This window comes from Naegleria fowleri, assembly GCF_008403515.1.
Source record: "Naegleria fowleri strain ATCC 30894 chromosome Unknown tig72, whole genome shotgun sequence".
Classification (NCBI taxonomy): Eukaryota; Heterolobosea; class Eutetramitea; order Acrasida; family Naegleriidae; genus Naegleria; species Naegleria fowleri.
This window is the reverse complement of record NW_025408004.1, coordinates 206399-233489: the sequence shown is the minus strand read 5'-3', so window position 1 is coordinate 233489 and position 27091 is coordinate 206399. Positions and strand designations below refer to the sequence as shown.

Here is a 27091-nt window from a genome sequence, read left to right as displayed (position 1 = left end):
ATTAGGGATCATCGAAATGAAAGAGAAAAACAAAAGATCTTCAAACAATCGGATAAAAGTATTGATCCAATCATTCTGAATCGGGATAAACATCATCAATTCTTTTATGATATCCAAATGAAAACACATAAAGGTCAAGTCCATAGCAGCAGCAGTGGTGATTCCATTCTTGATGAAACGAAGAATTCTTTACAATCCCTGTTGTTAGTGAATGGACTCACACAAAAACTCGGAAAACATCATTACAATGAAACATGTTTTTCTCACCTTCCAAATGTTGATATGGATTTATTGAGAGAATTTTACATGACGCACGACAAGATATTTAATCCAATAACCGAACGAAATGAAAGTAATGATGATGATCATTCTGATCCTTCTCAAATTGAAACATGTTTCATTTGTGATATCAAGACTGATCAACAATATCAAGATTTTGCAATGAGGATTTTAGATGAATTTGAAAAAGCACAAAAAGAGTGTGAATTTTCTTGCTCTATCACTAACAAGCCATTCTCCTATTTCGGCAACTCAGAAGAGTGGGACCAAACGTGTTACGAGTTTAAGACGTGTGGAATGATTTGCAAGTTCACAAGAAGTTTCAATCATGAAATTTGTTTGTTTTTGATAAGTAAGGACGAATATCTGTACGTTGGTCAGATTGACCATCACGGATTCTTTGGGATGCCTTATTTGGTGTACACCAACTCAGATGGAAGGTAAGTTTTTGGCTTTCCATGCATGCACAACACCCAATCGTCATTGCTTATGTTTAAATTACACACATAAAAAGCTCGCCTAATCTTTATGATGTGTTCGATACGGGAGATGAAAACGAGGAGGAATACGAGGAAAAACCGATGAGAAGCATTCCATTCGATCAGTTGCTGAGTAGTGTTAGATCATTTCTTAAAAGTTTATTCCAGGATGAATTTCATTGACTCGTGATGAATGTTGTAAAAAAACGTCATTGTTAAATATTTTAATAGACTATTGGTACATGAGTAGTTCAATAATTACAGAATTATTTGGTAAAGTCAAAATCGTCGAATGATTTGTTTTCTTCCTTTCCAATTCCAACTGCAAAGCTGTCATGGGCACGCTCAGACGTGAATTCTGTGTCAACATATTTGGTATCATTACCATCATTCAATTGTGGTTTGAAAGGAGCAGAGATTTGTTTATGATAGAGCTTGTCCCAATCAATATTCTTGAAGAATGGATGGCTTCGAACTTCAGCTCCATCTTGTGGACCTCCACCCAATCTCTTGTGTTCATCTCTCTCTAAAAGTCCCTTCAAAATTGATTGAGCTTGAGCGTCAACTGTGCTTGGGAATTTGAGAGGAGCCTTCAAAATGAGTTCATACATTTCATTGATATTTTCAGAATAGAATGGAGGTAAACCAACAATCATTTCATAAAGTAAAATACCCAAACTCCACCAATCGACAGCTTTTCCGTGTCCTTGACCTTTCAAAATTTCAGGAGCCAAATATTCAGGTGTACCGCAGAAAGTATATGTTGGTGTATTATTTCCAACTGATGTTTTAGCCAAGCCAAAGTCAGTCAAAACAGCATAACCATCTGCATCAAGAACAACGTTTTCTGGTTTCAAATCTCTATAAATAATGTCATTCTTGTGTAAATGTTCAATTGCGAGAACAATTTGTGCAGCATAGAATTTGGCACGTTCAACATCGAATTTAGTCTCTTCTCTCAAGTGGAAGAACAATTCACCACCAGGCAAATAGTCCAAAACGAGATAGAGTTTTTCTTCCGTTTGGAAAGCGTAATGCAAAGCAACAATGAATGGGTGATCAATGCTTTGCAAAATCTTCTTCTCAGCAAGAGTGTGTGACACCATGTTTTCCTTGACAATCATGTCCTTTCTGAGAACTTTCATGGCAAGAACTTTAGATGTTCCCTTCTCTCTTACTTTCATAACTTTACCAAATGAACCTCTTCCGACCACTGAGTTCATAAAAATATTTGTTGTGGAATCAATGTGGTGATGATGAATGTGAGACAGGTAATCATAGTGAGTCATAAAATTGCAAAGAAACAACCATTCGATCTCTCAATGGAGACTAAAATTTGTTACTTACCAGTCAACAATTCAAAATCACTCAATGTAACCTTCTTTCCAGACGATGCCTTTCCTGAAACTGTCACTTGTTCTTGCGACTTGGCATTACGAATTTCATCTTTGACTTCCTCCAATCCTTCCTTGTCTTGTGTTGGATTATAATTAATTGCCTTGTTCAACTCTTTCATCCATGAATTGAAATCAAATTCATTTTCCGCTGAAATTTCATAAACTCTTGCCAAGTTTTTGCCTCTGAGCTTGAAACTAATTGGTTTTGATTCATCCACTTCAACTTTTGCTCCAGAAATGTTGATGAAACCAGTTGGTTTTTTGTCTCCTTGTTTCTTAAAGTAGAACAAGAGTTTTCCTCTCAGTTCAAACCATCTTCCTATTTGATGAAGAATTGTTGAGAGAAGGGAATGATGAGTTTATAATGGTAATCATCACCGTGATGATAGAGATCAGCACAGAAATATATCATGATGAGAATAACAAGTTGAATTTTGTTGTTGTTGTTAGATATGGAAGGATCGGCATCATCCAATTACACATCGATAATTATTCTTGTTATTGAAATCGTAGATGTTTGATGCGAGCACTACTTACTCTTATAGGTCTTGATATTTCCTCCCTTTTTCTTCAAATAGCCGGAGAAGTCTGGCTTTTCCATAGGATTCAACTATGAACAAAAGTCATCAAATGAAGAAAATGAAGATGTAATGATGAGATAGATACATCATCATTCAAGGATGATAGTTTCATCATCATCGTGAATAACAATTTTAAAAAAATTGATGGATGAAACCATAATATCATCAGGTCATGAGAGAAATAGAAACAACAGGTTGATCTCACTCATGATCACTGCAAAAAGTACTTACTTCCATCTCTGATGTGGTGATGATTTGAAATGCAGCGTGTGGAGAAGAGAAAATTTTTTTCTGGGTCTTGGACGACGGATCAATTTTCAGAGACGAGTTATCGCTGAGTGTCAAGGGACCACCAGCTGAGTGTCGTGGTAAGGACAAGATTTCCCATTTCGAACACTTTGTGAGTGAGAGAGACAACAAATCGCCATGACCTATGCAGTGTTTTTTATACAACTGTCGCCTTGTTGAATAAACTTCGGAACAAGGCTGTGTTGAACGTTGATCTGAATTTGAAAGTGTTATTGTTGGGATGAATTAATATTCAATAAATTAAGGTAAACATGGTTGAGTAAGAATAACTTTCATGATGAATCTCATCATACAATCTTGTACGAGTCAGAGAATGGTTTGGAGGTCGATCCAAAATATTGACTACTTTGTTGTTCAATCATTTTGGATAAAAACTTGACACTATTTACAACCATGCCTTTGGAGGCCTTCATGGTATCGTGAATAAATTCATGTTGTGGTTTGAATGAGCGATTCAATGCATGGTTTCCAAAAAATGGAAGGGTGGTAGATGAGTCAGATTCAATAATAATAGCTTCTTCTTTTTCGTCTTTCTTTCCAAATTTTCTCATGATTGCAGGAATGAGGGAGAGAAGGGAGAGGAGTACCAGCAAAAACACAGTTTTTGGTTGATAAATGTCATTCACAGTTTTAAGCTCTGAAAGTAGCAATCCAGCATGAACAGTGATATAATTGAATGGAATCATGCCAATAAATACAGAATAAATTTGTTCAGTAGTAGTGATTCCAAGTACTGGACCAGCAATATTCACAAACCAGTTCGGTGTCAGGGGAAACAATCGAAGTGATATCAAAAACCAGGTCATTTTAAAGCCTCCTTTTTTCCTATATCCTTGCAACATTGCCGAGAGTTTAGAAACTCTAACTCTGAACCATTCAAAACTTAATAAAAAGTCTTTTCCGCTAAAATACCACAAAACGTGACAGAGAACAGCTCCGATCGTATTCAAAATTGTGCAAACTAAAGTACCATAAAACGTTCCCATCATAGACCCAGATATAATGTTAAGAAACACAGTTCTTTCAAAAATAATTGTCAATTTTTCTTAAAACTCATTCATTAACATACCCTGGCATACATGATATTTGATTCTGAAAAAGGTCATAATTCACTTCATTATAATAATATTTACTTACAAATAAATAGAGAGAGAAAAATAAGCACCACAGTTCAAAGGAGTGCTTTTCAGCCTCTTTGCTCGTTATGGCTCCATAGACTTTCTTCAAGTCGTCCAAATTCCAAATCATTCTAATATTCAATTTCTTGTGTAGCGGAATATAAAAATACAGTACAACACATAGATTCAAAATTATGACAAGAGGAATCCAAAGTAAACTCTTATAGGAAGGTTTTGGTCGTTTGATCTCATCCTCGGATGATGAAATAATTTCTTCTTCCCAGACTCTCGAATTTTCATCGTTACCTATTTCGGATCTGGAGTAATTCATATTCGGAATCATATCGGACGAGAATGTGCTATGACTATCAGCACCAGGCGTTATATTTCTATGCGTCAGAGAAGGATGAACAGAACTATCCTCTGCTGTTGCAAAAGGCACCTCCCGTCGATGGCCTAGTGTTGGAGGCTGAGACGCAGTCATTTTTTATGTTGTTTGGTTCGTTGATAAATGCATTACATTGTCTCGCAATTTCATCAATAGATACTATTGAAAAACATGATGAGAAGCATTGACACAGAGATTGGATGTTACCATGTGGCATGAAAACGTGTGAAATAATGACAATTTATTGTGCCTAAAAAAATGAATCCAGTTGAGGAAGTTCACAAGTGCTCTGAGGGCTCAGTTCATCAATCAAGCTCAGCCTTAAATGATGGAGAGGGTTCACCGGTGAATAGTAGCGCATCATCTCCTCTGGAGAGGAGTGAATTATCATTGTGCGGGGCTCATTCTTCATCCAAGTCGTTGCCTATCCATCGCCCTCATTCTCCAACGAATCACTCCCAAACCGCCTCATCATCACCTTCCGATCCATCCTTATTGATTAAAACATTAACTTTAAATCATCAATATTTTGATCCTAATACAACTCGCCCCCATTCATCCTCGCTAAGTTTGAGTCCTCAAACATATGAAGAGACAACACAGAAAAGTGCTATGGGAGATGACACCACAACAGTCGGAGTCGATGAGTATTCCAGTGAAAGCGACAATGAAAGTAGTAGGAAAAAGAAAGAAGATACCAAAAGGCCCAATGCAGATGGCATTAATTGGATGAAGAATTTAGTGTTGGAGGAATGGAGAAAGTATGGATTTATCACCCAAACGAAGCGAGATGCAGAAATGTGGGCACAAACTTTGGCCTGTCCTGGAAGCGAGGCTCGAGGAAATGTTCTAAGAAGAATAATGGCTGTGTTACGATGGGGAGGTCTCTTCTATCGACAGAAGGCTGTGGCTTTTGATAAGAGAAAACAAAACGAAGAATCTCAAGAGTATCAATTCAAAAATTGGTCTGACACCACATGGCCGATCTGCACAGCATTATCACACGGTGGAAGAATTGTCATTCAGCTGCCAAAGAGTACGAACAAAGGGGACAAATCTTCGCATGATTTTTCCTTTTGGAATTGGTTAATAACTGGAGACAAGAAGGGTGATATTGCCAAGCTGGTAACAACTTCGACAAGCGGAGATCATTGTCTCAAGAAGGGAAAGGTTGTGTTCAAACGTCTCAGTGCCACACATGGGCTCGAATTTGAAGAAAATGAGATACCGATCATGGGAGAAGCAAAAAAAGTGCTAATTGAGCAAAAAACAAAAGGCTTTAGCCTTAGAGATACTAAAATGTTACGCTCTTCAGAATATACCCTTAGGCATCATAGACATTGGGGAATGAACATTCCAATGGGTGGTGAGGGTCAAATGCTGTTAACAGGTGTGAAATCAACAGCAAACGGTTCAAATGGACATTTATATTTGTATCATATGGCTCCAAAACATGATAGTTACGGTGGGGTCATGATTGGCCTTGAAGGAAGTGAGTATGGTAAATTCGATCAGACAGGAGAGTATCATGGTGTCAGTGCCAAATCAAGTGCATTCTCTCCGACATTTGGATTCAAATGGCATTCAAAAGAGCATTTAGATTTGACAAGTGTGAAGGGTCCAGGAAAATACGACTGTATGTACATTGACCTCACCTCTGGATGGGATTACATTGTCGAAAAGTTTGAACAAGAATGGAAGGATGAAATGGTAAAGGAAACGTCTTTGAGAGCACCAAATAATCCCATTGTAGCAACCAGAAAATTCTCTTTCAAATTCTCAGTAATCAATATCAAGTCAACACAAAGAGCAAAGAAATGGAGAGCCGCCGTAAAACAAAGGCATGAATTACCTGATGCTCTCTCGCATAAGGACATGATCGTTCAGTCAAGTAAGACCACCAAGTTCTTCTAAGAACAACAAGGCATATATTGTGAATCATGCAATAGAATTTGTAAATAAATTGATATATTGAGAGTTGTGTGTGACATTACTGTTGTTGGGCAAGTTCTTCCTTGATGAGAATAGCTAACCTTCTACATGCCTCATCCATTTGTTCCTTTGAAGCAATAGAGAATGAAGCTCTCACATAAGGTGTCGCACTTCCCTTTGTAGGATAGAAATATGTGCCTGGAAGCATTAACACATTTTGTTGTCTGGCTTTTTGTTCAATAAATTTTAAACTATCAGAGATTCCCTTCAATTTCATCCAAACAAACATTCCACATACAGGGATGCTATACTCAACATAATCTTTCAAATGTCTATCAATACACTCAATCAAATCATTTCTTTTAGAAGTATAAAACTTTTGAACATGTTTTACATGTTGAGCAAATCCTTCTTCTCCCCATTGACTTAACAATGCATAAACAATTCCCTGAGATAATCCACAGCTATGCAAATTACTTGCTTGAATATGAAGAACCATTTGATTGATTAGTTGAATTGGGCCAGTCACAAATCCACATCTAATTCCGCTACTAAGAACCTTTGAAAGAGAGTCAAACCTGAGAACTCTTCCATCTGTATCGATAGATAAAAAGGATGGAACTGGCTCACTTGGGTTGTCCAACGCTAAATAATAGTATGGATCATCCTCCAAAATTAAAAAGTTATATTTCTGAGAGAGAGCATAAATTTTCTTTTTTCTTTCGAGAGTCAATGAACAACCACTTGGATTCTGTCCATTGGGAATGGTGTAGAGGAATTTAATCATTGTCTTTGGATGCTCCTTCTTGAATTCTTGAATAGATTCCTCAAGTTGTTCAGGAATGAGACCAAATTGATCAACATCTACTTCAATCATGTGTGGTTGTAATGTAAAAAGTGTACTCAAAGAACCAGAATATGTTGGTCGTTCAATAATAATAGCATCTCTTATATTATCATCTTCATTCAATGTCTCACTGGATTGTTTCAAGGCATGTTCCTGAACACAATATGGATTCAAAAACATTTCAAAAGCTTTTGTGAGGCCATCTTGTGATCCAGTTGTCAAAATTACATCCCACGCTTCCTTTTTTTCATCCTCGATGAGAGAATGAGTTTTTCTCTGATGTTCTCTCAACCATTTCGTGAGTTGAGGCAATCCTTGACTTGGATGATATTGCAAACTATCTGCTAATAATTGACCATCCACTGTAAGTGTTGTCGGAGTTGTTGTTGTTGTACTTTTCAATTCCACGTTGATGGATTGGAATGGAAAAGTAGAAGCATTTGGTAAACCACCAGCCAATGAGATCATACCAGGAAGAGACATGATCGGCATCAGTGCACGAATTGGACTCGGTTTACGGAGTCGGCTGACCAATGAAAGAAAAGGAGTATAATCAAGAATACGAGTGGTGGTGGAGGCCATACTTCAGTCTTACTATTTTCAATAATTGAAAAACAAGTATGAGAGTATGAATGTATATGATGATTTTGTTTCAAAATAAATCAATCGATTTAAACTTGAGATTGACTCGAGTTTGGACAGCCAATTTCTTTTCTCAATTTTTTAAAAATTATTTTTTAATTTGTTGTGTTCAACAAACTGTTTCTTTGCCTACTCTTTGAATCAATGTCAACTCCGTATTCAAGAAAGCAACAATTCTAGCAAATTCTATTGTCAAACAACATTGTAATTGAACCAAAAAACAGTTCTTTTCTCTCATTGTTTTCCATTTCGTTCATGATTTGACACGAACTCTGGGTTAACCTGGGTTTGAGTTTGAAACTGGAACGTTGTCCTAAAAATAATACGAAAAAAAAATAAAAAGAGGATATTGATTGTGGATTCATCAGCGTAACAAAACATGTCGAACTTTGTTAGACTGTTTCTGTCTGGAAACAAAAACGACGATGATGAGGAAAAGAAGAATCAACAAAATCAACAACCAACATCTGGTAATGAAGTAGCAACGACAGCATCAACAACAATTCAACCTCCGGTCGTAGTTGACAACAATAATGCGAGTGTTGCACAAGGTGGAGAGAAAGCCTTGTCAGCAGATGAGATTCGGCAACGAAGATTAAATCGTCTAAATGCTCCTACAAGCGCTCCAACAACGAATCAAGCAGCATCATCGACATTGCATTGCTCGAGCACACCGATCAAATCTGCAAGCAATACTGTTCGCACTCCAAGCAGCAGTTCCAGCACGAAATCGTCTAGTAGTAGTAGTGGAGGCGATATGATGGATACAAGAGATGATTTTATAAAGCCTTCATCGACAGCAAGTACTCCTTCAAAATCAACCTCCGTCAAATCAGAAGGATACGATGGTAAGTGATTCCATTTGGAAATTATTTTGTACAAAATTATCAAACGTTTTTAATTTGATCATTATACAGATTCATCCAAGAAATTTATTCATGATGCAATTTCGAGGATCTTTAAAGTGTGTTTGGCACCTTCAAAGATTGATCCCACATTGCATCATTTGAAAGATCTTGCGAATGAATTATCGCAACAACAGGCACCACAACTTTTTACTGAAAATCATGTGGAGGGTGTTATTGTGGAACGTGTTTCGAAAGGATTTGAAACTAGCACTGACAAAACAATCTTTGGTTATTTGATGGAATGTTTTGAAAGAGCAGAAAAGGAATTGAGTGTTGCTGAAACAAAAAAGAAAGAAGATCTAATCAAATTTGTAAAAGGATTGAAAGAACTCATTGTCTCGTACTGTGGCATTGTTTTAACAAATCCTGACATGTTCAGTCAACCTGAAAGTGTGGCAAAACAAGGACCTCTTCAACTCTTACCCTTTATCTATAGAGATTTTCCAGGAACGTTCTTGCAAGATTTTGTCGCAAGATTTTCAAAGGACAATACTTTAGAGAAAATATTTACTCCAATATTCACAGAAATGTCATCAAAAATGCTGAAATTAACGTTACTTGATGACTATACTCCTTATTTATTTGGGCTTAAAAGAATAACAGCTATCAAGGAGATTGCTATGATTCTGGTGGGACACACTAATTTCTTTCCAAAGAAAAGAGATGGTTATGGATTTGAATATGAATGCATTTTGGGTCCATTTTTCAAAATCACTGCCTATTATGACCAACCAAAAGTTGGAGAACACTTTTTCCGTGCGGACATTGAGAGGTTGACAAACCAAGATGTCGCTAACATTAAGGAACAAATTCGAACAAAAATATCAATGTATCATACTAATTTACATGGTATAATTATGAACTTACTTAAACCAAAAGAAACAAGAGACAAGACAATTGAATGGTTGATGTTGACGATAGATTCAAATGCTTCTCGAGCTAAACTTCAAGCTGACCCATATTCTATAGCCAGTGAAGGGTTCATGACCAACATGGCTGCAGTACTCTTAAAGCTTTGTGAACCTTTCCTTAAAATTGAACCAAACAAAATTCAAACATCAAAAATTCAGAGTGATTTTGTAATGATGAATAATGATCTCAATTTTAAGCATGACACAAAATTCGCAATGACTGAAAAAGACGCAGAAGAGTATTACAAAACAAAACAACCAACTGACTTCTCATTCATTACACAGTCCTTTTTCATGGCGTACCGATGTCTTCACATTGGTTATCTTGTCACTCAAGAAAGATATCAAAATGCTCTCAAGAGACTTGGAGAGTCTCAACGAGTGTATGGAACAAATCAAACTCCAGAGCTTAGAAAAGAAATTGATTTGTTGTACATTGTAAGATGGACTGCAGAGACACATCTTTTTGATCCTCAACTTCTTAAGCTAATGACAGATTTTTATAGATTCAGTAGCATTTGGCTCATCCAAATGGCAGATCCTGTCAATCACAAAAATTATCCAAGCACTCCATGTGTTGCTCACCTACCAGCCGAAGTTCCAAAGGATTTTGCTTCCATGTCAGAGTTTTTCCTTGAAGATATTGTTATTGCTCTAACCTTCTTACTCAGATTTAAACCCGAGACTTTGAATCTAGTCGTATTAGATGAAATTTTTGACATGATGGCCATGTTCCTTCATAATTCTCATTACGTCAAAAACAGATATCTACTTGCAAGACTACCCGAGTTCTATTGTGCCTTGATTCCTCAAGGAGTGCATGATGTCCTATCACCAAAGTTAGTTGAATATCTACCCAATCACAAATATTCTCAACAACATCTTACTTCAGGGTTGATGAATCTTTACGTTGATATTGAATATGAGAGTTCCTTCTATGAAAAATTCAACTACCGTTACTACATTTCCTTGTTATTGAAAGACTTGTGGCAATACAACCCGTACAAGCAATCATTTATCAAGCTTTCAAGACATTTAGAAGCTCACTCAAAGTTTATGAAGTTCTTTAACGTTCTTCTCAATGACTCGATCTATCTCTTGGATGAAAGTCTTAAGGATCTTCAAAAAATTAAGGAAATTCAAGTTGTGATGGATAATACTGCGGAGTGGAGCAGCATGACACAACAGCAAAAGCAAGATAAGCTAAGCGCACTCGCTCAATACGAGCGTATGGTTAAATCTTATCTATTGCTTGCCAACGAAACTGTACATATGTTAAGCTACCTTTCAAGGGACATTCCACAACCTTTCCTCCGTCCAGAAATGGTTGATCGAGTCGCCTCCATGCTCAACTATTTCTTGGTCGAACTAGCAGGTCCACAATGTCAAAACTTGAAGGTCAAAGATCCAGAGAAGTATCAATTCAATCCAAAATATTTATTAACAGAAATTACAGACACCTATATTCACTTTTCTCCCTATGATGAATTCGCTAGAGCTGTAGCTAGAGATGAACGGTCATTCAAGGCAGATGTGTTCGAACGTGTTGTTGCCATCTTGAGAAAGATTGGAAAAACGGAAGAATATGTCAAGAAGTTTGACACCTTTGCTTTGAAAGCACTCGAAGAAGCACATAAACTTGTTGACGAGAATGTAGACTTTAGTGACGCTCCAGATGAATTCCTTGACCCGCTGACTTATACCATCATGGAAGATCCTGTTCTATTGCCACTTTCTAATATTTACATTGATAGACCAACGATTGAACGACATTTACTCAACAACAATACTGACCCATTCAATCGATCTCCTCTCTCTGTAGACATGCTACAACCAGCACCAGAACTCAAACAAAGAATCCAGGAATGGAAAGAGTCAAAACGAAGAAAATAATGTATTTGTAAATAATATGTCATATTAAACAACACTCCAATTATTCAAGATCATGGATGAGTGAATCTCAAGATGTTTCAAAAAAAAAATTGTCCACTCAACAATTATAATGAGAAGGCCAAACAGCTCTGAAGAAGAAATTTCAAAAAGTTCTGAATTTGCCTGTCTGTCAGACCTTTCCGAGCACGAAGTTGCTCAAATGTTGATGAACCAACAAAATCAAACAAAACGAAGAGGAAGACCTAAAAAAAAGCCTACTTCATTAGAGCTCTTTCCGATTGAAAATTGTATGGGCAGAAATTGGAAATGTGTTCAACGCATCGGAAATGTTCATCATCATGATGAGGATCACAACATTATTAGTAGTATTGATAGTATCAACACTGAAAATTCTTTATCTTTTCATGATCCGTCTACGGAACACCAAGACCATTCAAATAACAACACACAACCATATGATAATCATTCTCAACACTTCTTTCGCTTACTTAGCTACAATATGCTATGCCAAGATTATTCAAGAAAACAATACTGTCCACATTTACCCGATACTTCTGAAATCTTGTATTGGGCAAACCGAAAAATTAGGCTGTGGGCAGAATTTATGTGTTATGATGCTGACATTATTTGTTTGCAAGAATGCGATAAATACTCAACCCATTGGAAAGATAAATTCTTGAAGGCTGGATATGCATCATCATATACTCAAAGAACCGCATTTAAACCCGATGGATGTGCAACATTTTGGAAATTAGAGAAATTTGAAGTTTTAGATGAATTTCCCATTTTCTTGAATGAGGTTGGTCAAGAAATTCAAAGAAATTCAGAAATTGATGTAAATGAACGATCTGATCTGAATGGAAACGTGGTTACTAGTAGTAATTTAATCTCCAAATTTATAACTAACAATATTGCAAACATTGTGTTGCTGAGGCACTTTGACACCTATCAAGTTTTTTGTGTCGTCAATTTGCACTTGTTTTGGGATCCTTCATATCCTGAAGTGAAACTTTGCCAAGCTCAATATGTGCTGATGAAAACATTCTATTTTCTACACCAGAATCATGACGATATTGATTCGACAATTACAATTTTACTGTGTGGAGATTTCAATTCAATGCCGGACAGTGAAGTTTATGAATTACTTACGAAAGGAGAAGCTTTTATACCTGGAAGTTTTATTCCTTTCACACCAAATGGAGAATTCTCAAAGTATGTCTCGATATGTGAAACCAGTGAGTCCTCTCAAGAAGCATCCTCTTCTGAGGGAGCTTCACCATTAAGGTTTCGTCAAAAATTAACAAATCCTCTCTCATCATCAGGAGGACTTTCACTCTATAAGAAAGTAATTGGCCAAGAACCTCCATTTACAAACTATACTAAGAACTACAAGGGTTGTTTGGATTATGCCTTTCAGTTCAACCATGTGATGAACAAGGATGGTCCACCAATCAAAACGACGTGTGTCTCTGTTTGTCGAGCTCTCGAAATGATTTCACAAGAAAGAGCCTCAGAATATGAAGCTCTTCCATCAGATATGTTTCCATCGGATCATATTGCATTGTGTTTTGACTTTTCCCTCTTGCACACCAACCACCAACAATAAATTCACAATTCGATGAATCAAGCTTGATTGTTATTTGAATTTTCAAACAAAACAAAAATGAGAAGAATTTCCTCGCTCTCTTCGTTCCTTCAACACCGTCGCATCATCCCTTCATCATCAAGCCTCTTTGCTCCTTCAATCCGTTCCTTCCATGTTTCGAGAGCATCATGGTTAGATATTAATATTGATGCCGATTTTCAAAAGTTTGAACAAATGGCCGAACAAGGAAAAGTTGATGAAGTTATTGGTGTCATTGAAAAGGATAAACAAGAGGGTAAAATCACATACAAAAACGCTTGGAGATACATCCGTGGATATGCTCTCTTGAAAAAGGAAGCCGAAGCAGAAAGTTTATATCATCAATTTTTAGAACAAATTGCTCCTGAAGACACAGTTTCATTGGTCTATCTTCATAGCGCCATCCTCAACGTTTATTTCAACACACAAAACTCGGATAAGGCCAGCAAGATTTATCGTCAAATGCCAAAGATTTCAAAGAAGAATTTTGAGGAATTATTAGCCCAACAACAAAAGAAGTAAATCATCATCATCAACATTGAATTTCATTATTATTATTTAAATGATGGATTATTGTCAATAATAATATACTTCGGAGATGGAATTTTGAACTCATATGAATGAATATAATCCACTGGGTTTCACTTGTTATTATTAATTTTGATATTCTGTCCAATTGCTGTAACATGTTACACAGAGAGCATTACGCCTCTCGACAGTCAACAAAAATGTCTTCATCTTCTCTCGACACCACTCTTCTCATCGTTCCCAACGAAACAAACTTGTTCGGAAAGAGCATACAATTCGCAACCTTGAAACATGCTTCACAAATGAGAAAGGACAACAAAACGCCCTATGTCGAACATCCAAAAGTAGGTACATGGTATGATCATGAAGAATTGTTTGTGATCATCATCATAATAATTATACTCTATGGTGATAGAGTGTTGCGAAACGATTGAATCAATTCTTGGCTCAGTTTAAAGACACACCCTATGTTCAGTCATTAATGAATCAAACAATCCAAATTGATGCCAACACCATCCCTTCAACCACCCTTTGCGAGTCAATTTTATGTGCTGCTGTTTTACATGACACTCTCGAAGATACAGAAACAACTTTTGAAGAATTGTCCACACAATTCGGAGCCATTACTGCAACATTTGTGAGTGAAGTGACCAACGATGACACTCGAGTGAAAGCTCTCTGTGAAAAAAAGTTACAGGAATATCGTGAACACACTTTGGATGAATCTGCAAGAACCATCATTGTTGATGGACTCCATTCACAAATTGATGATCTTTCAGAAACAGTTTTAAAGAAAAGATTAGGAAGAGGAGCTTATTTTGTTGAAAAATTAAATTCAATGAGTTTGGAAGCATTGCTTGTGAAATTGACAGATCGTTTGGATAACATTTTAGATGTGCCAACTGTTGTGAGGTCACAACACGACGACAACGACGACTTGAAACCAAAACACACACATTTCGATACAGAATACAAATATGAAACGAGATATGTGATGGTTAATATCGACCGATCGAGATTAACACCACTTCATGAAGAGTTAGTTTCAACCATTGTCAAAGCCATCAACTAGTGAGTTGATCCTGTATTATTATCTTTAGTGTGATCACATGAATAATGTATACTTGTGTGAAATCAATTTGAATCAACCAAAATTGATGGAATGAGTGGACAAAAAGATGATACTCATATGGATCAATAGCTTTGCGCAATCTCAAATATTATCCTAAAAATGTATCATATACCTTAAAAGTAAATCCATTTAACCGTGTTCACAAGAGAGAGATACCAGGAGAATTGAGATTGATTTTTCATTGACAAAAAGCTATTAAGAAAATTAACAAGAGAGCAACACATGTTGTAATCTCACCCACGTGTGTGTGTATTCAAAGAGTTTTTTTAAATAGATTCGTAATAGGAATGAACACAATAAACATCCATTCATTTCAACACCTCACTGCCTTTTGAAAGTTTCTTCCTGTCTGTTGAAATGACGCTTCAAAATAATGTATATATCTTATCTTTTTAAACCTTAAAATGGTAATCACGAACCTTCACCTTAACACCTGTAGTTAGAAGGGACTTAAATCATTCAACAAGAAGATCGGAAACTTGTCCAGCTTTTGCATCGCTTGGCAATCTTTAATGTCACTACCATTTTGCCATGTCATTGAACGTCTTTCCCTTGAAAGAAAAGCGAATGGGCTGAAGCTTACAAAATGATGATGAACCTTTTACCATCAATTTAATGTCTAAAAAGTATTACAATTGTAATGCCTTATCAAACTTATGATCTGAGTTGCATTGACCTATCTGCGCTCTTTAAATGTTTGGAATGAGTCAAAATTGGTGGCATGTAATTGTATCTTGAAGAAGTGATCATCAGAGTATTGTTCTTTGGAATGTTGAGATCATGACTGTATTTTGAGAATTTGTTATATTATGTTATTATTGTTACGAGCGATTTGATTTTGAAAGTTTAATCTTGAAACATCGCTTCAAAATAAATCCATAACACTCAATCATATTGTCCTTACTAAATAAGACATAACATCCTCCCCACAACATAATTCCCAATAGGTAACATGCTACTCTATGTTTAAAGAGACGTGTGAATAAAGTATCGAGAGTGACAGATGTACTAAACAAGTAACACAATTCTGTAATAACTTCATACAAGAGGTACAATATTCCTAACATGAGAATGAACAAGTATTGTGTGAACTATTTGAATAAGTTGATCATCATGGATTCAATAAATCATCACTACGACAAGAGACACAACATGATCACTTACCTTAAATTTAAAGAAATGAATCTTTCTCTGTTTTCGAATCATAAAATAAATCTTGAAGGAATAGGACAAAATGATGGTCCATGAAATTACAAGTGCTACTAAACCAATTGGAAGAGACATTATTCGAACTGTTACCGTAACAGATAGAGCTGAAAATGCTGCAATTAAAATGACAACGGTTATGAGAATGGTAATTGCCATGACAATAGCAACAATGATTCTGTGAATTTGTTGTTATTATTTTGAACATGCATAATGACAAGTAAGGATATTATTTTGTTGTTGTTATTTTGAACATCCACATGTTAGGAAAATGAAGACAATTGGTGAAATTGACCATCAAGATATTTCATACTTACATTGCATGAATAGAAATGGTCGCATTCTGTTGTGAAATTGTTAACAATACTTCTAAAAAGGTTCCAGAAAGAGGTATCAATCCTGAACATATAAATGTCAATGATGCAATTGCAGGAGCAACATTTTGATGAACTGCATTTCCAAAATCACTTGTCACAGCAAAGAAAATTAGTGAATTAATCATTAAACATAAAACACTCAAATGAAAACACAATGTGGAAAGAAGTCGTAAGTCACATAAAATTCTAATATAACCCAACAAGAGTGCTTGATAAGGAGAAGATGATTCTTTCTGAGAGGATATCTTGTTTGTTGTAATAGTAGGAGTTGAAGTTGTAGTAAAAGTGGTAGGTTTAGAAGTCTCCATTTCATTAGCTGGTTGTGATAGAGAGTGGGTTGAAGAGATGGTCAATTCAGCATTTGAAAGTGTTAAAGTGGAAGGTGATGTTGTCACAACCACCAACTGTTCTTCACCTCTCACAATGCTGACACTTGATTGATGTAAATGACTAGTGAGTTGGGAGAGATTTGCATCATGTTGGATCGAATGTTCTTCTTCTTTGTTTGATGAAATTGAGGAATTATTGGATTGTTGTTTTGTTTTACCTCTTTCCACAATAATGACATTTTGTGTGTGTTGAATGTGATCCACAAGTTTCTTCCAAGTTTTGCTACCGATTGGAATTCCAATTAAAATGACAAAGCAAATGAATTGAATTGTATAAAGAATGAATTCAATAATTTTGAATGGCAAGTTCATGCTGAGTGGAACCCAAAATTTCACATACGCTCCGTTGCATTCAACATGAGAGAGAACGAATGGATGATCATTCTCATCATTGGTGCAAAATGCAAGTTGTGTTCGATTGTAAAAGGTGACTTCAATTTTTCCAAATTTAAGCAATAATGACTTTCCAAACAGCAAATCCAAAGTTTGAATTTGTGGGATGGTACAAAGTTGACATTCCACATGTTATCAAAAAATTTAATTCCTTCCTTTGAGGTTGAATTGAATTGTGTGTTGAGTATTCCATCACAATGATATTGTTCCCAATTGGTAATCATATCATTGGTATAATTGAAGGATGGTATTAGAAAATAAGAAGAGTTGTTGTAATAACCATGTTCCAGTGCAATGGTTCTTATTCGTTTCAAAAGAGGACAATTGGTGGTATAATCAGAAAGAGAGGAATTGTTGTTAGAAGAAGATGTTAAAGATGATGATGTTAAAGATGATGATATTAAAGATGATGATGTTAAAGATGAAGATGGGATGGTGAAATGTTGATGAGTGGTTGTCAACATGGTTGGACTAGTCAATGCATCCACAAACCACTTGTCCGAATGCACCTTCTTCTCCTCCTCATCGTCATCATCATGGAGATCTCGAGAAGAGGAGGACAACGACCACCACCACCACCACCACGAGAACCCAACAAGGAATAGAGTGATGATGATTTTCATGGTGCTGAGAAGAGTTATGTTTTTCATATTCTTTATCTTCAACATGGGAATCACTCATGAAGGTAGAGTTGAAAACTCTTTTCATAGGTTGTTGTTCATGCAATGAATGTTTTTTTAAAGAGTGTGTCGAGTGGTGGAGGTCGCGCATGTCGCAGTGTTTCAGAGATGATGAATATACTTTACTGGAACACTTGATCTAATTTCAGTCTTATTCTTTGCACCATCAATTAGAGAATGGACTGAACGGTAATTTCAATGCTTTTTTGAGAATGTCAAATTCATGTTAGAAGATGCAAATATGCTCTCTTTGGAAAGTGAATCTCATCCACATCATGTATTACTTCTAGGAGAACTAATCAAAAATGACATGTGGCATTGATGACATTGATGCGAGCTGGAAATGAGGAGATATTGGAAAGATAAACATCTTGTGGATGCATTCTTTGAAACAAAGAATGAATATTTATGAAATTCTAGTGTTCTTTTTCAATTCTTGAATGAGCATTGAGAGTTTTTTGGAATGACCTTCTAGGAATTCCAAGTTGTGTAATTGATTCACAAGTTGTGCATAAATATTAAAATTATAACTTGAATTTAACAATGTGTCACTCATTCTCAAATAAGTAAATCCAGAAATTGTCTTTCCATTGGATGAAGCTTGTTTTACAATTTGTTCATTTGCTTGAGTATTACCTTCAATATCTAAGGCATTCTCTCCACCATAATCCAATCCATATTTCCATGCTGTCGATCGAGTAAGAGCAACAAGTTCTTCAGGTCCACATGCACAATTCGAAGGTTGTTGACTGTCAATCATTTCCATACATGTAAATTCAAAATCAACATCATATTGACTAAACATTTGTGCAATAGCTCCATAACCATCATAACTTGGAAGGTTGTAATATCCTGCAGTGAGTTCAGCAGCATGACTATCTGTGAAATACCACCAATGAATACCTGCAATTTTACCTGCGAGTTTTACATTCTTTCCAAAAATAGAACGAGCTTGTTGTAGAATAGCACTGCCATGTTGAATGAGCATTCCTGAATACCAATTAAGGAAAAATTGACCATAATTGGAAGCATAATTATTGTAAGTGCTGTCACTAAAGAAACCAGTTTGATATGGCATGGAATTGTAATATCCAGCGTCGTTGGGTCCAGCAGTTCCCCATTCTGGGTGTCCAACATTTCTTGCAGCTTGAGCTAAATTATTTAACATGTACTTGTCATAACTGAAAATCAATACGAAGAGTTTCGAGTTTAACAATGGCATGTGATCATAATATTTTGAAATAGTCATTATAATATTAGGGTATGGTGTCACCATAATGACAAGTGACAACAACCATACAACAATCAGAAGATCCTCATATGAAACAAGTCAACATACCACTGAAAAGCTCCAATTCCAGGAAAACTCCACAAATTATTTTGTAATTGATAAGATGGATATCTCATCTCACCAGCAGGTCCTAATCCAATTTCAATGACATCAATCACACCACTTTGAATAAAACTTGAAAAAGTATTTCTAAAAGCTGTCATAAAATCAGAATAAATATCAACTGCTGTTCGATTCTTTCCAGGAACACTTGTTGGAAAGACTGCAACATGATCGACACCCAATGACAAGTATTCTCGATCTCTGTGACCATTCTGATCAGTATAAAATATATCTGGATTAAATTGACCAACTTGCAATACCCATTTTGGTAGTGGAATATAAGCAGCATCTCCAATGTTCGTACCACATTGATGAAACGACATGACAGGTTCAACTTTTAATCCAATTTGTTGACACATGGTAAATAATTGTTGATAGGCTGTGAAATTATAAGATTGTGGAGCATTTTGTTCACAAATTCCCCACCAAACGTCAATCATTATTCCATCGGTGCCAACACTTTTCACTTTTTGTAAATTCGCTCTAATTTGAGAAGGATTATTGAGTGAACCATCGTTATTGACCGTATTGAGTGGCATCATGATATAGACTGGTACATATGAGGATGTTGTTGTTCGTGTGTGTGTCAAAGTTTGTTTCGGAACAAGTGTTGTACCATTTTGGATGAAAGAGGTGGTAGAGGTGGTGGTGCGAATGGGTGATGATGCCGACTCGACCCAATGGTGGAGGTGGTGGTGCGAATGAATGACGAATAAAATTACAAAAAGATTGAAAAGAAAGTGAGAAAGGGAGTTTCGTTTTGATGATGGTGATCGGTAATGATCATGATGATGTGAAATTTTGCTCATTCTCCGTTGTGGTGTTGATGAAATGTCACTGAGTGAATGAGATGGAGTGAATACAAGACTCTTTTTTTTTTGCGGAGCTGATCTCGAATTTACAACACACACATTCCTATGGACACTCCGCGGAGAGTAGCAGCATGGTATTCTCCAACAGAATGCTCTTCGCTTGTCTCGTTGAATTCCAAAGTCCATAAATATTAATAAATATTAGGAAAAAAGAATATGAAATTGATTATCAAAAAATGAAATCACATCTTCAAAGGCTCTCTAGATTTGCAAATTCTTCATCATCATCACTCGCTCGTCGTCCTTTATTATTATTTTCAAATGATGTTTTTCATTTCAGTAGCTTCTCGGCAACAGCATCTTCTTCATTCGGCCGTTTAACTCTCATCTCCTCATCATTGGAAAATAGAAGAGAGTTTCATACCAATCCAATTTCTAATTCCGAAGTCAAAAGAACAGAGCAAGATTTAGCACAAATATTGCACAAACATTTCGGTGAGGAGGGTTCCGATAACGACTCCACTGTAATTAAAGTAAATGATATTTCCGGAGGATGTGGAGCAATGTTTGATATCTTGGTCGTTTCTAAGAAATTTGAAGGAGTTTCATTAGTAAAACAACACAAAATGGTGATGGAGGTGTTGAAAAGAGATATCCAAAACATGCACGGATTGACCATCAATACCAAAACACCTGCTCAATACAGTAAAATTGTTCAATCTAGATTTTAGAGGCTCACCAGAAGGCAGGTCAATGAATCTGACAATTAACCACCCATTTAATTTATGAATTATTTATATTACCTCAATTAATATTACTATTATTATTATTTGATATTTGGATATCATATATATACACTCTCTCTTTGGACAAATAATAAAGGTTCAAAAGTTGGCACGACATGATTGTGTGATTTCATGAAAAAGCCGCTGCCAGCTTGTTTGTCGTGCAAACTTTTGGACCTTTTTTATCATTTTCACCGACTGCTCTCCGAAATTCAATCACAAAGAATTATTCTCACAACAATCTCTCTCTTAATTATTATTATATTACAACTCGAACACACACGTTCACGAAGCATGGTATTGAAAGCCAAATTCCTCTCAAAGGAGGCTCAATGGATGTTCAGAAATGGACATGAAAGAAATTTTATGATGGTTTCTTCTTGTCTGCTCACTCAAATTAAGACAACAACAACAAGAGGAATGGAACAATTCGGAAAGATGAAAAGCATCATGATGAACAACCATCAATTCCGACCATTGATGACGTCTTTGGTTTCAAGAGAAGTTTCGAAACCAACCATAACAGAGCAACAAATTCAATCTGCTTTTGAGAAGAAAAGATTGAAACATGAGCAAAAACAACAAGAATATGAAACCAAGATGAAGAATCGAAGTAAGGAACGAACAAGAGAGTTTGTGAAATGGGTTGGACTATTTTCAATTCTGTTTTTCTCGATCACCTTATATCACATCAATTGGTTGGTAGGTTTTTATCTGCAATGATGTGAAACATTCTTTTTCACTACACACAATGATACAGTGGGCACCTGAAATTGAAGGAGCTCTTAAAGATTCTCTTATTTATTATTTTGGAGATGATGAATTTATCACACAAATGTTCCTTTCTGTGTATGATGAAAATAAGAAGATGATTCACAGAACTCATTTGGAAAATATCATTTCAACTTTAAGAACAACCATCAATGTTGCATCTACTGGAACCTATATTGAGGAATTTGGAAATTTAGAAACTACCAAATGTTTATTGGAATTGCTAAGCACTACTCATCTCACCGATAGAATTACCAATATTTATCAACAAAAAGCAAATGAAGAGGTAGAGAATAACTTGTCAAAGCTTGCTGCAACCACTCTCACATCCTTTGTGAAACATTTTAACCAACATCCTCAAATGGTGGATAACTTGAGTTATCTTATTTTGAATCACCAAGAAGAAAAATTGGGAATGTTTGTCACGAATGGTCAAGCGGTTGTGAAGAGACCTTTTGATATTCTTGAAGTTTTTTTGTCAAATTGTGAATATTCCACTTCCCAACTTGAAGGTATATCGACCTTACAAGAGATGGATCGTATTGAAAAAGACAAGCCATACATTGAACTGTTGGATGCAATATTTAGTAATCCCACTTTTTTGAAATACATGGAGGGATCCTCTTCTTTCACCAACGTAAGTCAATTCGATGAATGTTGAACTATGATCAATTTAATTATATATTTTAAATAATCTTTTGTTAAAAAGCAACTTCACAACAAGCTCACAGAATGGAGCAATTCCTCCAATGCTTCACTCCCCAAGCAATACATTGCACACAAAATTTCTCGACATCTTCATAAATAACCGTTACTCAAATTGGCGCCTTAATTTAAACCTTAACGATTGTTGAAATTAAAAAAAAATAAACAACATGACAGAATTGAGCGACTTTGAAATTGTGGAGCAGCTTGGATCGGGAAGCTTTGGTAAGGTGATGAAGGTTAGATCGAAGAAGGACCAACAGTTGTACGTTTGGAAGGAAATTGATTACTCCAAAATGAGCGAAAAGGAAAAACAACTCATCGTATCTGGTAGGTATCGATTGATGATGGCTAGTACTCTCAACGCTAAACACTCCTAAACAGAAGTAAATATTTTGCGAGGATTGGACCATCCTCACATTGTCAAGTATCATAATCGAGTACTTGATCGGGCAAGGAAAAAATTGTATATTGTCATGGAATGTTGCGAGGGAGGCGATCTATCGCAATTCATTGCTTCATTGAAGAAGAGAAAGGAGTATATCGATGAAGCCACCATTCTCAAAATATTCTCTGAAATCTGTTCTGCCTTAAAGGAATGTCATTTAAGAAAGGGAGGCAAGATTATCCATAGAGATTTGGTAGGTTGCTTCAATCTTTCTACTACTTACATTTGAATCTTACGACGACTCCATTATTCTTTTTATAACGGACTCATTGGATTCTCAAATACAACCCCCATTAGAAACCAGCCAACGTTCTTTTAGATAAAAACTTGAATGCCAAGGTATGTTTAGAAAATGATTGAAACTCACATTGTTAACAAACTTGAACAGTTGGGTGATTTTGGCTTGGCAAGAATGCTCTCTGATAATACCAAGTTGGCTCACACGAAATTGGGAACTCCTTACTACATGAGTCCAGAATTACTCTCTGAACATGTTTCAGATCAAGGTTATAATGAAAGCTGTGACATTTGGTCGTTGGGTTGCATGCTCTATGAATTGTGTGCTCTAGAACCTCCATTCAAAGCTCCAAATGGTGTTTTGCTGGAAAAGAAGATTCTTGCAGGAAAATATGAGCCAATTCCTTCTCAATACAGTCGGGAATTATCAGAATTAATTGCAAGCATGCTTCGTATTAATGTAAGTTGTTTCAGACATGATTAAGCCGAACGGACACACTTTCTAACAATAACACAATGGCCATTCCTTTATGAACAACAGCCAGAAAAACGAATTACAATTGCAGAAATTTGTGATTCTACTATCATGAAATATCCACTAATGGAAACTCATCTCCAACAAATGTACAAAATTTTAAAGGATAAAGAGAAGGCCCTTGAAAAGAGAGAACAATTTGTCAGGAAGAAAGAAGAAAAGCTTGAGGAATTGGAAAAGCAATTAGAAAAAGAAAAGAGAGAACTTGAAAAACTTAAGAAGGGAAATGTTGTAAATACAAAAGCACCAATACCACCACCAATTGAGGGGGCTCTTGTAGTGTCTCCTCTTGCTATGGAGGTTAATAAGGAAAATATATTCCAAACATTCAAAGTATAAAAACATTTAATTTTTCAAAATTTGTAAAGTCGGAACTTTTTGAAGAGCATTAAAGAGAGCTGCATCACTCGCTGCACATGAACCAACATTCCAAATCATGAGTGAACCATGACTCGGCACTGAATGAAATGGATCGATCAAATTCGTGCAAAATGAAGTATGTAATTGCTTGAGTGCATGGTTGTTCTTCAAAATGTTAGCAATACTTTCGTCGTTGAGCAATGTCTTTCCAACATTCAAAAATGTTAAATTTTGGCAATAAATGGTGCAACTCTTCAGTTCAACGCATCCAAAGAGGGAAATACTCGTCAAATTTCGGTGTCTGAAATCGGCCAAATCAAGTAATTTGCAATACTTGGCAGAAATAAAAGTTAACAATGGACAATGCTCCAAAATTTCACCAAGTTGCTTTTGGTCAAGAGGAGCATGATCCACCATGAGTTGTGTCAACAGAGGTAGCTTGAGTCGTGGTAGGATTGGATTATTACTGATATTCAAGGACCTCAATGTTGTAGGAAGAGTTAATGTGGATGAGAAACGATCTTTCATGTTGGTCATTTGAAGTTCTTCAATATTTTTGTGACAATTTAACAAGTCTTGCAAGTCTGAAAGATTAGAACCACCGCTCAGTACAAGCTTTTTCAATGATGATTCTTGTGTACACATTAATTGATTATATGGTAAATTAGATCCACTGATGTTCACATCAATTAATGACGGAATATAAATCAATTCAAACAGTGAGGAAAAATCACACATGCAATTGATAAGGTGTAATTTTTGCAATTTTCTACGGTCACCGTCTCCTTTGGTACCTTGTAAATGTCGAGAATTGTAAATCACTAACTCTGAGAGACTGCTCCAAATCAATAAATTCTCAATATGAATTTGTGGAGCAAGAACATCTTCTTTTGGTAAAATTAATGTCAATTTCACTACCTTGTTCCTTACATGCGAAATTAACAATGAGACATCACGCACAGCAATGCCCTTAAATATTAAATGTCGAATATTCACAAATTCTGGCAAAAAACTGGTATAAAACTTGCCATGCATTGGCCTATTAATAATCAACGTGTGCAATTTCTCAAATATACATTCTCTGAATTGTTTGCTTACTGAGGAAAGAAGAGGTAGAGAACTAGCTTGTAAATACTCGAGAATGTTTCCAATTAATTCGTTTGGTAAATAATGGAAATTATTAAAATGGCACTTTTCAGAATGCTTTTGTTTAGCTTTGTTCATTCTCAAATAGGAAATATAACTTGGTTGTTTTGGATTTGCAAAAGAATCTGCACTCGAAAATGCCTGTTCTACAATTTTTAAAGTATTTGTCTTGAGAGGTTGATCTGCACCTACAGAATCCAAAGTTGGTGGTAGTAGCACGTCTTCATAGTCTCTATCTGATGAGTGATGATTGCTTGTCGTTGAAATAGGATAAAAGACAAGACTAGAATCTACATTCAGCTTTACCGCTGTTGAGTCTACAGCTCTGTCTGTGACTGCAAATGCAAATATGGAATGATCCTCATTCAACGCTCCACATGAATTTCCAAGACCTTGTTCATTAATGGAAATGTCATAAATTTTACGACATGTCTTGTAATTCCACAAAGATGAAACTCCATTAGATGCTGTTGTAATGATAGATCCATCTTGCCAAAAATTCTTATATGGAATATTGATGCTATTTACAATACTGTGTGATTTTTGTTCTTCTCTGTGAGGCATGTATTGTATTCCATTCTTGTTATATCTTGATTTCTCAAATGAATAAAACATGACTTTTCCACTGGTAGTACCGATCATTGCCATGTCACGTAAAGGATGTAGTGCAACACATGAAGAAATCTCAGTGGGATCAATAAGTGTTGGTTCTGAACACCTTCCATTTCTCACATCATACAAGGAAAAATGTTGTTTTGTTAAAACAATCATATTTGGAAATTTAAAGTCCATATAATGAACAGACTGTGCAGAGAAAACTGAATGACTTTCTAATCGATTGGTTCTATCATCCAAGAGTATTACTTCTCCATTCCAAGAACATCCTGTTAATGCATTCAATTCAGAAGAATGTTTTGTTTTAAAAATTGGTGATTTGGCATGAGTGGTTGAAATGATCAAAGATTTTTCAAAATCAATTTTAAAAAGAGTTCCTTGCATTCCTTCAAGAATACTCGACGAATAAACATAATTGTCCAAACTCATTGTGGAATGGATTACTGGATCTTGGTGAGTGTAGTTCATCAACTCGACATGAAATGGTCGTTGTGTCGTCATGTGCGTTTGTTGTTCACCAACATCAACATCTTGGCTAATTCTTCCCAAATAGGTCTATTCATGGATGAAATTCAATAGAGTTCATAGAAATTGTGAATACAAATCGTCGTACATACTCGTTGATCCAATGAAGAAACGCAAAATAAATTCTTCATAGAAGGACTAAATTCCAAACTCATAATAGCTTCTTTCACAGGTGGATCTAATTTCACATGATAAAAAGACGAATTCTCTGATACATTATAGTTTTGAAGAAATGGTTTTGGAAACCCATGAACAGTTTGTTCATTGGCTGAAATCACTTGGAATGCAGTCACTTTGATCGTTCTGAAACATGTTGTACATACATAGGTCAGTCTTTTTGAATATATATCTAAACATGAATTTCACATACCTTCTCTGATGTTGACGATGATCACTCACCACATATCCATTCAATAATTTAATACAATCCTTGTACTTGATATTGAAATTAAAACCTGAGATTTGAATAATTATTGGCAATGAATGAATTCCATCACTCACTGTTACAAAATAATGAATACCATCGGAAAAGAGCTGAGGATGATCAATAATTTGAAGAATGGGTTGATCGGAAGGAATTAAACTCTTGGAGTGAATATTAGAAAATAATTTTTTAATCCAACCCGAGGTCAAGGAGGTTGAGAGGCTTTCAGCACGATGATGAAGAGCATGTTGTTCAACGTGGTGGTGGTAACGTTGTTGTTCAAGAAGAGCCATTTTTTGTTGAATTATCAAAAGTTCTTAGT

General features: G+C 35.9%; 14 protein-coding genes across 14 annotated transcripts in view; 9 read left to right on the top strand and 5 right to left on the bottom strand.

Annotated features, from left to right (window-relative positions):
- The window catches only part of FDP41_009689 (uncharacterized protein), a gene marked incomplete at both ends in the record, with an annotated part of 1052 nt that extends 111 nt beyond the window's left edge, over window positions 1-941 (top strand). Inside the window, 2 exons of the mRNA XM_044713673.1 lie at window positions 1-719; window positions 794-941. The exon at window positions 1-719 is cut by the window's left edge and continues 111 nt beyond it. Of these exons, the coding sequence (XP_044556708.1) occupies window positions 1-719; window positions 794-941 (867 nt within the window). The remainder of the gene's footprint in view (window positions 720-793) is intronic.
- Window positions 942-1024: 83 nt separating this feature from the next.
- Window positions 1025-4647, bottom strand: FDP41_009688 (uncharacterized protein; the record flags this gene model as incomplete). Its single annotated transcript, XM_044713672.1, has 7 exons — window positions 1025-1971; window positions 2106-2474; window positions 2693-2765; window positions 2968-3132; window positions 3339-4065; window positions 4115-4137; window positions 4183-4647. The coding sequence occupies 7 exons, from the start codon at window positions 4645-4647 to the stop codon at window positions 1025-1027; spliced, it is 2769 nt and encodes a 922-aa protein (XP_044556707.1).
- A 162-nt stretch (window positions 4648-4809) lies between these two features.
- FDP41_009687 (uncharacterized protein) lies at window positions 4810-6465 on the top strand (the record flags this gene model as incomplete). Its single annotated transcript, XM_044713671.1, has 1 exon — window positions 4810-6465. One exon carries the CDS (start codon window positions 4810-4812, stop codon window positions 6463-6465), a length of 1656 nt encoding a protein of 551 aa, XP_044556706.1.
- A 76-nt stretch (window positions 6466-6541) lies between these two features.
- On the bottom strand, window positions 6542-7912 carry FDP41_009686 (uncharacterized protein; the record flags this gene model as incomplete). Its single annotated transcript, XM_044713670.1, has 1 exon — window positions 6542-7912. One exon carries the CDS (start codon window positions 7910-7912, stop codon window positions 6542-6544), a length of 1371 nt encoding a protein of 456 aa, XP_044556705.1.
- Window positions 7913-8351: 439 nt separating this feature from the next.
- FDP41_009685 (uncharacterized protein) lies at window positions 8352-11684 on the top strand (the record flags this gene model as incomplete). The annotated part of the gene is made up of 2 exons (XM_044713669.1): window positions 8352-8820; window positions 8890-11684. The coding sequence occupies 2 exons, from the start codon at window positions 8352-8354 to the stop codon at window positions 11682-11684; spliced, it is 3264 nt and encodes a 1087-aa protein (XP_044556704.1).
- Window positions 11685-11793: 109 nt separating this feature from the next.
- On the top strand, window positions 11794-13290 carry FDP41_009684 (uncharacterized protein; the record flags this gene model as incomplete). Its single annotated transcript, XM_044713668.1, has 1 exon — window positions 11794-13290. The coding sequence occupies one exon, from the start codon at window positions 11794-11796 to the stop codon at window positions 13288-13290; it is 1497 nt and encodes a 498-aa protein (XP_044556703.1).
- Window positions 13291-13347: 57 nt separating this feature from the next.
- FDP41_009683 (uncharacterized protein) lies at window positions 13348-13830 on the top strand (the record flags this gene model as incomplete). Its single annotated transcript, XM_044713667.1, has 1 exon — window positions 13348-13830. The coding sequence occupies one exon, from the start codon at window positions 13348-13350 to the stop codon at window positions 13828-13830; it is 483 nt and encodes a 160-aa protein (XP_044556702.1).
- A 206-nt stretch (window positions 13831-14036) lies between these two features.
- On the top strand, window positions 14037-14908 carry FDP41_009682 (uncharacterized protein; the record flags this gene model as incomplete). Its single annotated transcript, XM_044713666.1, has 2 exons — window positions 14037-14180; window positions 14252-14908. The coding sequence occupies 2 exons, from the start codon at window positions 14037-14039 to the stop codon at window positions 14906-14908; spliced, it is 801 nt and encodes a 266-aa protein (XP_044556701.1).
- Window positions 14909-15789: 881 nt separating this feature from the next.
- On the bottom strand, window positions 15790-17252 carry FDP41_009681 (uncharacterized protein; the record flags this gene model as incomplete). Its single annotated transcript, XM_044713665.1, has 3 exons — window positions 15790-16059; window positions 16133-16352; window positions 16492-17252. 3 exons carry the CDS (start codon window positions 17250-17252, stop codon window positions 15790-15792), a joined length of 1251 nt encoding a protein of 416 aa, XP_044556700.1.
- Window positions 17253-18419: 1167 nt separating this feature from the next.
- On the bottom strand, window positions 18420-19945 carry FDP41_009680 (uncharacterized protein; the record flags this gene model as incomplete). The annotated part of the gene is made up of 2 exons (XM_044713664.1): window positions 18420-19194; window positions 19353-19945. The coding sequence occupies 2 exons, from the start codon at window positions 19943-19945 to the stop codon at window positions 18420-18422; spliced, it is 1368 nt and encodes a 455-aa protein (XP_044556699.1).
- A 509-nt stretch (window positions 19946-20454) lies between these two features.
- On the top strand, window positions 20455-20949 carry FDP41_009679 (uncharacterized protein; the record flags this gene model as incomplete). Its single annotated transcript, XM_044713662.1, has 1 exon — window positions 20455-20949. One exon carries the CDS (start codon window positions 20455-20457, stop codon window positions 20947-20949), a length of 495 nt encoding a protein of 164 aa, XP_044556698.1.
- A 348-nt stretch (window positions 20950-21297) lies between these two features.
- FDP41_009678 (uncharacterized protein) lies at window positions 21298-22582 on the top strand (the record flags this gene model as incomplete). The annotated part of the gene is made up of 3 exons (XM_044713661.1): window positions 21298-21705; window positions 21764-22411; window positions 22484-22582. 3 exons carry the CDS (start codon window positions 21298-21300, stop codon window positions 22580-22582), a joined length of 1155 nt encoding a protein of 384 aa, XP_044556697.1.
- Window positions 22583-22649: 67 nt separating this feature from the next.
- FDP41_009677 (uncharacterized protein) lies at window positions 22650-24038 on the top strand (the record flags this gene model as incomplete). The annotated part of the gene is made up of 5 exons (XM_044713660.1): window positions 22650-22809; window positions 22864-23120; window positions 23225-23266; window positions 23316-23624; window positions 23706-24038. 5 exons carry the CDS (start codon window positions 22650-22652, stop codon window positions 24036-24038), a joined length of 1101 nt encoding a protein of 366 aa, XP_044556696.1.
- Window positions 24039-24044: 6 nt separating this feature from the next.
- On the bottom strand, window positions 24045-27062 carry FDP41_009676 (uncharacterized protein; the record flags this gene model as incomplete). Its single annotated transcript, XM_044713659.1, has 3 exons — window positions 24045-26375; window positions 26438-26648; window positions 26716-27062. 3 exons carry the CDS (start codon window positions 27060-27062, stop codon window positions 24045-24047), a joined length of 2889 nt encoding a protein of 962 aa, XP_044556695.1.
- Between the last annotated feature and the right edge of the window lie 29 nt (window positions 27063-27091).